Here is an 11,869-nt window from a genome sequence, read left to right on the forward strand (position 1 = left end):
AAGAGTCGAATTTACCGAGATCGAGCCGACTAACTGAAACGCAGAAATGCTCTCATTAGACAACCGCTGCACAAATTTGAATGAAATTCGTAGAGGAGAGAATGTTAGGAGAGAGCTCTGAATTCTACCGACCATATAGGGAGCAAGCGGTTTTTTTATGACCTGGTAATATTTACGGAAATTGACGAAATTCGGTAAGTTTTAAGAAAGACTGCAGCACAATATTTGCAAATCCGTAACTGTGCACCAAAAACAGATCGCAGTTTTGTAAATTGCATCTGTTAGAGCATTTGGGGCGAACAAATACGATATACGAGCTTCTAGCTTTCGTGCATTTTTTTCATTGTTTACGAGGCCTTTGCCGAAATCCTACTGGCAAATTAAAGATATATCTTGGCGGTGTATAATGCATCGATTCAGTCTGCTTTAGATGCCTTAATAGGTGCAGTTTACAGAATTGTGACGTCGGTTTTTTTGTTTTTGTTTTTTATTCGAGAATTTTATAAGCTTGACGCTTCAGTTTTCTTAAACTTTACGACTTTCAGCAATTTCTGTAAGGAAAGGGAAAAAATGGTGCAAATAAAAAATCGCGCTGCAGTCGGTAGATTTTTACTTTTCGTTTAAATGCAGTGAATCTCGTCAAATGCAGTGCAGTGGATGCCGAAAAAGATGTCTCCGTTCCTGTGCTTTTAGATAGAAGCTCCCGAGGTAAAGCTTCCTCTTAAATGTAATTCAGCCAGTGTACACGGTAGGTCACACAAAGCTGTAAACGTACCCTGCATTTCGAGTGTCTGGAGATATTTTCTCAGTAACTTTTCTCGGGCAGTATTACGCTCGAGGCACGTTCGCGCCGTCGTGCTGTTACAGTCAACGTTTATAGATTTAAAAAAAAGTATCTATAAACGTTGGTCACGGTATCGACGGCGCATGCGCGGCTCGCGTGCGAAGGACGGGTTTCCAGAGACGCGCAGCAAGGTAGAATCGACCTTGCGCGCAGTGCGAATTTGGCTGCAGAAACTGCGAAGCCAAGTGGACGCACCGTCAGCGTTCTGCCTTCCCCTGCTGGCTTGATCGAGCGTCGTGCGTACGTACAGGATGTTTCACGCAACTTGAACAAGCCATTAAAAAAAAAAATTGTTAACCGCAGCTGAATGAAACCAACGGCATATAGTTTGCCGTGATGTGGCGTTACAGACTTTTTTTATATTCCTTCTAATTAGTTAACATCAATTATGTTAAACTACTAATATTCACTTTAGGGCCAAGTGCTTTTAGTTACTTTGTAGAGGGGATTCAGAAACGACCGATGCAATTTTTTGTGGCAACGTACATGCTGCGCGGTGATTTTTTTTTTCGGCGTTTAAAAAATGCCCGCGAAATATGAAATAAAACCACGTGACTGCACTCACGCGCAAAGTATCTATAAACGTTGGCTCATGCGCCATAAAGTCCACATAGTAAAAGTACCGCCATCCACTCTCTCTCGATCCTCCGCCGTCTCCTCTCCTAAAACGCTTGTTTTTTTCTTTACTTTTTGTTTGCGAAATCAAGTCGACCGTGGCGCCCCTCGAAAGCCCCCGTTCACCGTTCCCCGTTGAAGCTTTCAGGCTGGGCGCACGGCGGCTGCGCAGAGGGACTTTCAACCACGGTCGAGCTCGCTCGCGCGCGCCAGTCGAGCCCGGCCGTGTTTCAACATGGCTCTGAGGCGGGGAAAATATATATCGCTATCATCGTCCAATCGGAGATACAGGAGAATAAGCGGCGTTGTTCAAAGGATGACGGTACTTTTCAGAAGGTATAGGGACTTTAAAGCGCCATCGTATTGCAGCGCTCTCAACCGTGCCCGTGAACCGTGGCGAAGTGAGCGGCCGCGGCTCCAGGCATCGGCTTCACAGTGCGTCCATATTAAAGTGTACTAGAATACGGTGGTTCACGGAAAGGAAGCGCCGTCGTCCCTGATAAGCGATAGGCTGACAGCGCGCACGGTTCTTTCGCTCGAAGTTATTTTCCTTCCTGCATGCTCTAACCACGGTCGAGAGCGCTGTAATACGTTAGCGCATGAGCGCACTCACGTGGCTTTATTCTTTATTTCATATTTCGCGGGCTTTCTTTAAACGCCGAAAAAATATCACCACGCAGCATGTACTACGTTGCCACAAAAAATTGTATCGCTCGTTTCTGAGTCCCCTCTACAACATAACGAAACGCACGTGGCCCTAAAGTGAGTATTAAAATTTTTGAATCATTGATATGAGTGATAATTGAGACAAATATTTAAAAAAATGTTCTGAGGAACGCCACATGACGGGAAACTATTGACCCTTTCCGCGGTGATCCCGTGGGCGCGGCCATGTTTGGTCACGTGGTGACGCGTCCATCGCTTGCCTCAGCTGCCTCCGTTGCCTCAGTTTACAATGGGTAGAGATGGGCAAAACGGCTCACTTCAGTGAGCGGCTCGGAACTGCTCAGCTCACTGAAATGAACCGGTTCATTTGAAGTCAATGGGTGTACATGACGCCCGGTGCGGCTCAGGAAACCTGTTTGGGGAGATATCGTAGACGCTGATGACTTGGTGGACGACACGAAGCTTTGGCCACAGCTTAATTCAGAGGACATGTAAAAGCACTTTCGGAGCTCATTAAGCTTTGAGCTCATTAAGCTTAGGCTCCGGGGCTCGAGCCCCCTCCCGCCCCTAAAGTGTCATTACCGGAGTTCGGTTACCCACATAATTTGAGGATTCTTTTGCGTTGCCTCTACCTTTTCACTTTGGTTGTGGCTAAAAGCCTGCGGCACCATTGTTGGCGCGGACGTGCACGGCTTTAATTTATACTTTCGCTTTATTCCGGCAAATCCTGACAATAGGAGGACAAGCGCATTAGAAGCACCGGCGGCGGCTACCTCATCCGTGTTTTCTCGCTTCAACATTTTTCTTATTTCCGCTGAGAACACCATGCACAGACACAGTATATTTAAATACATACACAGGACAAGGTTTGTTATATTTGAAGAGAAGGAAGTAGCCAACTAAATGGATAGCCTATGCCTAGAGAATGAATATGTTGATCTATGTTTACCTCACTTCAAATTACTTTGCGTGCTTTTTATTACGATAGCAATTATATGGACACTCCAAGCGCATTTTGCCGTCGTCGTCGCCGTGAGGTTCCGTATAAAGTCCAACGGCGATAAAACCGTCGCCGCGCGCCGTACGCTGTGTGCGAGTGAAAGCGTGCGAGTGTGAGCCGGCAACCGCAACTTAATAGACAGTAGACAGTTTTAGTTTAGCGTGGTTACCGGAATAGCGGGCGTACCGGCATAGCGGGATCGAAGTGCGCATGCGCAGAACGCTAACCGACCCATACCGTTTACCGTGCGCACGCTATTTCTCAGAGTTAACGTTACCGTGTTAGCGTGGTGTACGTAGTGTACGTAAAACATGGCGGCGGTCGCGGTCGCCCGCTTCGAACTGAATTTGGCGTTGTTTTTGTAGAATTCACTTCGTTCGTAGCAAATGACTGCGTAAACGGCTTTTGCTTAGTCTCATGCCGCTTCGCCGAGAGAGTGTTATGGCTAATCTTGAGGAGCTTTCGAGATTGCTTCTCGTTTCGAACGCGCCTAAGCCTAACGAGATAAATTTTTTCTGAGATGCGAGCGCCATCTGTCGCTAAAGTTGGGAGATAGGCGCGACGACCGCATATGGCCTCTGAGATTGGAGGATTTCAGAGGCTATGGTAGACAGCTTGTACTGCTTGTCTGTTTCGTTGCAGATCGACGGACATGTGAAGTAAAAATACAACGCGCTCCTGGCTTCCATTGCGCTGCCTATAGCACTTTCCGGACGCACACACACATAGAATTAGGTGCCCTGTGTATGCGAAATTCAAAGCGTAATGGAATAGCGTCCCGAACGTAGACTACGCTATCACGCTATACTAAAACTCTCTTTCTGCAAAGTTCGTTTGCGGAACGGTAACGCTATTTCCCGTAACCCCGCTATTACGCTAACGCTAAACTAAAACTGTCTAGTTTTAGTTTAGCGTGGTTACCGGAATAGCGGGCGTACCGGAATAGCGGGATCGAAGTGCGCATGCGCAGAACGCTAACCGACCCATACCGTTTACCGTGCGCACGCTATTTCTCAGAGTTAACGTTACCGTGTTAGCGTGGTGTTGGTAGTGTACGTAAAACATGGCGGCGGTCCCGGTCGCCCGCTTCGAACTGAATTTGGCGTAGTTTTTGTAGAATTCACTTCGTTCGTAGCAAATGACTGCGTAAACGGCTTTTGCTTAGTCTCATGCCGCTTCGCCGAGAGAGTGTTATGGCTAATCTTAAGGAATTTTCGAGATCGCTTCTCGTTTCGAACGCGCCTAAGCCTAACGAGAGAAAATTTTTTTTGAGATGCGAGCGCCATCTGTCGCTAAAGTCGGAAGATAGGCGCGACGACGGCATATGGCCTCTGAGATCGGAGGATGTCGGAGGCTATGGTAGACAGCTTGTACTGCTTGTCTGTTTCGTTGCAGATCGACGGACATGTGAAGTAAAAATACAACGCGCTCCTGGCTTCCATTGCGCTGCCTATCGCACTTTCCGGACGCACACACACATAGAATTAGGTGCCCTGTGTATGCGAAATTCAAAGCGTAATGGAATAGCGTCCCGCACGTAAACTACGCTATCACGCTATACTAAAACTCTCTTTCTGCAAAGTTCGTTTGCGGAACGGTAACGCTATTTCCCGTAACCCCGCTATTACGCTAACGCTAAACTAAAACTGTCTAATCTCGCGCACGCGAGAGAGGAAGGCGGCCGGAAGCGCACGGTCTTCGTTTACGCGCGAGGCACAGGGAGGAGGCGACGGCGACGGACGGGGGAGGGGGGTGCGGTCTGCTTCCGCGGCTGCTGCTCACGGAGCTATCCTGAAAGCGATCTGCGACGCGACCGAAGTGTGCGTTCGCGGGGCCTCATCTTCAAAGCGATCTGCGATGGGTCAAAGTGCATTCGCCGAGTACCGGTAGCTTCGTATGAGCTGCGCTTTCGACGTCTAGTTCGCGTTGAAGCGAGAGCCAGCGCGAAGGTCAATTTGCTCGCTGCCGCTGGCGCGCTTTCTAACTCCAGCGTTTTGACGAGCTCGCGCGGTCATCGAGCGAGATGTGTTCACGTTTACCTGTGCGCGCGTGACACCGTGCTTATTTATTTAGTTAATAAGCTAATATTTACAACTTTATACATCCGATAGAACTACTATCCTTACTTCGTATAGCTATCTACTAATTTGCTATCGCAATCGATGCTTCGCCTGTCGGTGGAACTGCGACTTTTTTGACCCTGAAAACAACCTGCAGACTTCAGTGACCCCTTCGGCAGAGCCTTCTATCAATGGAGTGTGAGAAGCATGGGAGTGATATGTGTCTCAATATTGATTCTCTTTCCAGTAGGCAATGCTAACGACTGGCAACAAAATAAAATAAAAAAAAAGCTCTTCTAATTATTTACAACATTTACGCATTAGGGAGGGAAACATCGCCTCTTGCATGCAGATGCCACAAATACGGGGTGTTTCAGCAAACACTTTCAAAAAATTTTTAAAGGTTGCATGTGGCAGATAGCACAATTCTAGTTCATGAGCTGGTCTACTCGAAGAGGCGGACATTACTTGCACAAAAAGTTGAAATGCATAATCTGCTACTAAACAAAAATTCACCAATTAGGTCTTTAACATATTAACTTAGGCCCATGTTGCAATTTACAAATTCTAGCCATGGAGTTCGCAAGGCGGATGCACTATATAGGAACTGATTCTCAGTATGGCACTGGTTTCGAGCTATTAATTCCCGAACATTGCGGAGAAATGCATTAGCGTTCCAGTTAATTTTATGCTTACCCGCCGTGGTTGCTTAGTATAGCTATGGTGTTGAACTGCTAAGCAGGAGGTCGCGGGATCGAATCATGGCCACAGCGGCTGCATTTCGATGGGGGCGAAATGCTAGAACACCCGTATACTTAGATTTAGGTGCACGTTAAAGAACCCCAGGTGGTCTAAATTATTCCAGAGCCGCCATGAGACAAGAACTATTTGCCGTAACCTCGGCGGGTGCCTAAACCCACTAACTCGCCGGACGCGAATCGTTCTGATTCGAAATAAAGTTTTTCTCACTCACTCCTCCACTACGCGTGCCTCATAATCAGATCGCGGTTTTGGCACGTAAAACCCCATAATTGCGAAGGGCCGCGTCATCGGTCATTGTGGCCGCAGATGGCAACGTACGGCTGCGGAGCTCCAGGTCGGGGAAGACGTTAACCCAGCACCTCCACCAAATGTCACGGGATGTTCTTGTAAGTACACAGGGCGTCTGACCGAAGTACAAGACGGAGCAGTCTCAGCTGGACACCGATCGTGCGCGCACTACTAGTTCGACGACTTCCTCTTTTAACACTTCACCGTGCCGGCACCGATAATCTCCAGTACAATATATATATATATATATGGGTAGGTTTCGGAAAGCTGGTCGCCCCCCCCCCCCCCCCCCGGAAAAATGAACTTTCCGCCTATGCATTCCATTCCTTAATATGCCAGTCACTAGTTCTGCAGCTAACTATACTGCACACGCGTCTTCAATGGACCACTGCATATGTTGCAGCATGAATGTAGCACGTTGCGTGAGCGAAAACCCAGTTGCATTTCCGACAGCTGATCGCACTGAAGCAGGGCAGAAGCGGTAATGGTTTCGTATTCCTGCGATTTCGCTTAGCTCACTTTAGCTGAGGCAACGTGCGCCGCGCCGCCGAAAGCGCCATCTCGTTTCTCAAGAACTGCTCCGCGAAAAGGGTCAGTATGTCGTTGGTTTCGCCCAGCTGTGGTTAACCGATTTTTTTTTTTTTAATCCTTAGTTCAGGTTACGCGAAACACCCTATATACACAGTACATCAGCGTACCTCATGCTGGGCAGCTGTGTGCATGCTACACTATGGTACATGCATACACCACGGAATAATCGTCAAGCTAAATATAATGCTTTCATTTGACGCTGACAAACGCCGACGATTTTCCGTCGCTCTCGAGCACCATCGTGGTGCGACGCCGTCGCTGCCGGCGTTACCCATCACGCCAACGTTATCGACTGCCAAAGCGCTTTAGAGCGCAGCTCGCGCCCGTTCCTGCCTTGAGCATCAGCGTTGCCAGCGAGCGAACGCGGAGGGACGCAGCGGGCGATAGCAGAGAGCGCGAGGAGGAAAGCGGAGGAGGAGGGTGCAGCGGAACCATGACGCGGAAAGTGGAAGAGGGGTATGGCGAAAGCGTGAGAAGCGTAGTGCCGCGCAATACGGGCGACGACCACTACGAGATGGCGCCAGAGTTGCGCGCCGTCGTCTGTCCACCGATGGCATGCGGCGAGCGCGCCCAACGATACCATATATGGAAACAAAGCACTGCATGATCGGAGGTCTGTATGCGGCGGCTGCTTCGAATCGCGCCCACCACCACACGCTGCCTCTCGCGATCTCCCAATTAGCGAGGCAGTCGCGCCACACTTCGCTCCGTTTGCAATGTGCCGCACGAGACAGTCCGCGCCAGCCAATATATCGCGAAATGAACATGTGTTTGGTGCTGCGCTGAAACTGCACAATAGGAAGTATTGTAATCGTCGATCAATTTTTCACTTCTGAGCAGCAACAGCAGCTGCAGCATTACAGTCTCGCGTGATGCTAGAGGAGAACACCATCCAAGGAGCTCGAGCCTTGTAACCTTAAACCATATATGCCATATTTCAATGCTTTAATTGCCTTCGGGCGAAACTTCCAATGTTCTGGACTAGCTGTGAGCACCTTTCCAAAATACCACATATATGGTTTCTGCTCGTAAACCGGAGGTAGAGTACAATGGTTGAGAATTATGTAGTTTTTTCTGAACTGGGTACGCAAGCCAGGTATTAAAGGGCCCCTCACCAGGCCACATCACAAATTTTGATTATATACACTGGAAGTTATAGGGCAGCGTCCAGGGAGCGTTTTGTGGCAGGCATTTTTCAAATTGGTTCATTATTAGAAGAGATGGGGAAATGTCGAGTCGCCAACTTAATTGCCATACTGCCGGTGCCGTTGCAGGCAAGACAGTAGAGGCATTTGTGTGTGTGACCGCGACACTCGGGCTGGAAGTGGGGCTGTCTAGTGAGGAAGGGCGCACAGTCTTCTGTTTGAAATTTCAGCTGTTCTTGCAGCCGTGCCACTGTTCGATACTTTGGATACACAGATTGCCACCACGTGATCTACGGGCCGCGTTTTTGTTTGCAATACCCAAACCTGGCGAAGGGCCCCTTAAGTGCCCCCAACTACTGTGACAACCAACTTGTATCTTTGACATGTACTCATTTCTGCACAAGCCAATATATATGAATGAACTTGTTTAAAAGTTCCAACAGTCGAAAAACGGCAACGAACTCGAGGATTGGAGAATTCTTGCGAGTTGACAATTTAATCATGCCGCACTGTCTCATGAATTTGCCCCTTCACTGCCCCATGCAAACATACCGACTCAAGGCTTGTGTCAACTTGCAGGAATGCAGCGCTACAGTGTGCCACAATGCCAGAAGCTGGGCCAGATCGGCGACACATGCCGACCGTATAATGCGCCCGAGAACCGCACTCTCTGGTACCCATACAACGGAGGTGTCCAGCAGAAGAACATGGCCACCTACACGCTGCTCTGCCCATGTGCTGGCGGGTTGCACTGCACAGCGGCCCAGTGCCAGCCAGGTACACTGGGAGATCAGGTCGACAATGACCTCGCTGGCATTTATGACGAATACCAGTGATGGGCATGCTTTGTTGTCTCCCCATCCCTGTACTGTTACACATTCAACCTTTCTTTGCCTTGTCTTGTCCTTCCAGTCCACAGCACAGGTTGCTGTGTTCCGCATGAACCGCACAACACCCATCCTCATGTGTTTGACAGCCCCACATACCAGTGTGCGGGCCTGCCACCACCAGAGGCGACACACACACACTACACATGCATGCACATCATCAGCAGTAATGGGGTTTCACTTTGATTAGACCTTCTCTGAAGGAAAGTGCGATAGCATGGCGCCTGCTTGAGTGCTAAACGCAGCATGATCTCAATATTTGCACTTAGGTATGTATAGACCGAGCTGAACTGCCTCTGCCATACACATACCGGAACAGCAGCCTCCTCCTGGTCAAATGACAGGTATACACGCAGACGAGCCTTATTGACAATGTACTGGCTTCCCAAAACTTTGCTGGCACATGGCAAGCGCTTTAGCTGTGATATGCCTGTCTGTTTTCATTGTAATGGAGGTTGTGCGTACTGAATGTCACCAGGATGCTGCGCACCGAACAGATGCTGTAATACCATTGCATCCCATACTCTGTCTGACTGAGGACAGGGTAGCTTCACTGTAATTAATATGCACCCAACAGGGGATAAATATCAAGTGCAATCTATTAACTCTGCAGTAAGCGCCATCCACCATCTTGCCTACGGTACGGCAAAGCGAAACTGTTTGCTAGACCGCATAGTTGCTGCTGTCATCTTTGATCGGCGGTGTCTTCCCATTGCTGTGTGCTGCTATGAGCGAAGCAAGGGATTTGTGGCAACGCTGGCAGCTTGCTAGGACAGTTTTTTCAGCAATGAGCACAATAAAATGAGCAAATAAAGAAAATTTGCATACAGTACAGTGGCTCACACAGTTGTTGCATACCAGGCGCTGTTGTTAGCACACAGAAGTTAAATTCAACATCAGACCTCTTGCACTCATGTCTGGTTTAATGTGTCATGTATAATAGTTCCACGAAGCATTTCTACTGTATTATGTCTCGCCACGTGAGCTTCGTTTAAATTTGAGCTCTAGGGCAACACTAGCTTCTGTATGAAAATTTTTTTAAAATATTGTTAAGCTTACAGCTGCAATCTTTTTTTTTTAAGTATGAAGATGCTAATCTTCTAGAACACTTCAGTTTGATCTTTTTTAATCATTTGAAAAAGCATAAAGATCTTCAATTTTTTTTTTTTTTTTAGCGGTACAATAGAATGTTTTGCGAGTGGATCGAAGAAAACATTTAGCTGGTTGATGAAGCATACATTTGACAATTTTTTAAAGGATAAATATGAAGATAACTCTGAGAACAGAAGGCTGTGTTCACAAAAGTGCACTTTGGCTCATACTCAGACACAAAATGTGCTCTGAAGTGTTAGCATAAGCATACAGATTGAACAGTTATTGCAATTTATTCACTGAAGTTAAGGCACCTTGGCAAAGTTCATCAAAAGATCTTGCAAAAAAATAAACTGTTAGGACATTGAAACAAATTGCTACTGCGCATCTATACAGCAGCGCACCAGCTGTATAAGATAAACAAGGCCTGTGTGCTCTATCCCAAAGCTGCCACTGCTTAACCACGCAACGTGCCGTTGCATCTTCTGTGCGTTCATTTTTCGTACTTTCCTTTGGAATTTCCAATCGCCGAGTCTCCCACCATACAGCCGCCTCACTATAGGGAAAAATGGCGGACTTGGCTAGCTTTTCCAGATCACTATGCATTTTGGATATCCGCAATAATGTTTTTTATACAATTTGAGACAGGTAGTAGAACGTAATGTCGTACTCTGGCCTTGTCACCATGTGCTGCAGGACAGCACATTTAATCTTGGCATTCCAATGTTAAAAAACAAAACAAATCACTGTTAATTTTTTCTAGTATGTCAATTATACAGAGCAACACATTTCTATGCTGCAACCCACTTTAATATGCACATTGTGCACAAAATGTATTTAGGGGCAAAACCATGCATGTTTACAAAACATGCATAGGCAAGAGTTTCATCTTGGCAGCATGGATCAGCTAAGTCAGGTTTCCATATACAAAAGTTCACATAACCAAAAAGGCAATACAGTCGAACCTCACTATAACGAACACAAGAACACCTTTTTTTATATCCAATATTTGTAAATGTATTTGTAAATGTATAACATTTATAGCAATCAAATTGCAATCAAGTCTACACAATAGAAACTCAAACCTGATGCTTCCTAAAGAATGATTTTAATAGCCCGTTGGCGACAAAATTACAAACGCGTCCTTTGCATGGCTGTTACAACCAACCATGGAATCGGTGTCATTGTGCGGGATTGACATGTTGGCTTGCCGACTACGGGGCAGCCAAGCCTCTGGCCAAGATGTGCACGTGTTCAGAATATGCCTTAACTGAGCAACTGGAAACAGTTGCTCTAGCCAAGTATTTGACATTTTTGCAACCAGAACACATATTAAGAGCTGCGAGTGAACAGTTACTAATTTCGCTGTAACTCATATTGTCTCGGATCTTACATTTTAGGTTTCATCATAGCAGTAGAATACTCTTTGAAATAAAGCATAACCAAACATATTTTAGATTTTTCATTTTGTAATTTCATATTGATGTTCAACTGTACACACTGTGGTATGTTTTGACAGTTGCTTTCTGATGACTGCTGCTGTGATATTTCTATTACAAGCTCTGCTGTAGGTGAGAAAGGCCAGCTGTGAGCTGTGCAGTTTTCTCTAGCCAATATTATTCTTCAAGCTCCTGTAAAGCATAACTGGCTACCAGGGCATACTTTACTTTGCAAGACCTTCCATTTTTTGTACTTCCCATTTATGACAAGAGATAAGTCATGCAAAGGCAAGGTTACGCATTCCACATCAAGACATTCTCATGTAGCATGCTTGGAACGTGATTAGTACTTTTCAACTGTGTTTCAGAACGACCATTCTCAATGTTATATTGGGTGTGCTGCCTATTTCAAATCTGAAACAGCACTCGCAATTTGTGTAGGCACAAAACAAAACTGCGGTTCTTTACATGTTTATCTCA

General features: G+C 46.7%; 1 protein-coding gene across 1 annotated transcript in view; it reads left to right on the forward strand.

Moving 5' to 3' along the window:
* LOC119460697 (astakine) overlaps positions 1-9,665 on the forward strand; it is a 32,962-nt gene extending 23,297 nt beyond the window's left edge. Inside the window, exon 4 of the mRNA XM_037721756.2 lies at positions 8,551-9,665. Coding sequence (XP_037577684.1) covers positions 8,551-8,807 — 257 coding nt within the window. The 3' untranslated portion in view covers positions 8,808-9,665. The remainder of the gene's footprint in view (positions 1-8,550) is intronic.
* The last annotated feature ends 2,204 nt before the right edge of the window (positions 9,666-11,869 follow it).

Source organism: Dermacentor silvarum, chromosome 1 (genome assembly GCF_013339745.2).
Source record: "Dermacentor silvarum isolate Dsil-2018 chromosome 1, BIME_Dsil_1.4, whole genome shotgun sequence".
In the NCBI taxonomy this organism is placed as follows: Eukaryota; Metazoa; Arthropoda; class Arachnida; order Ixodida; family Ixodidae; genus Dermacentor; species Dermacentor silvarum.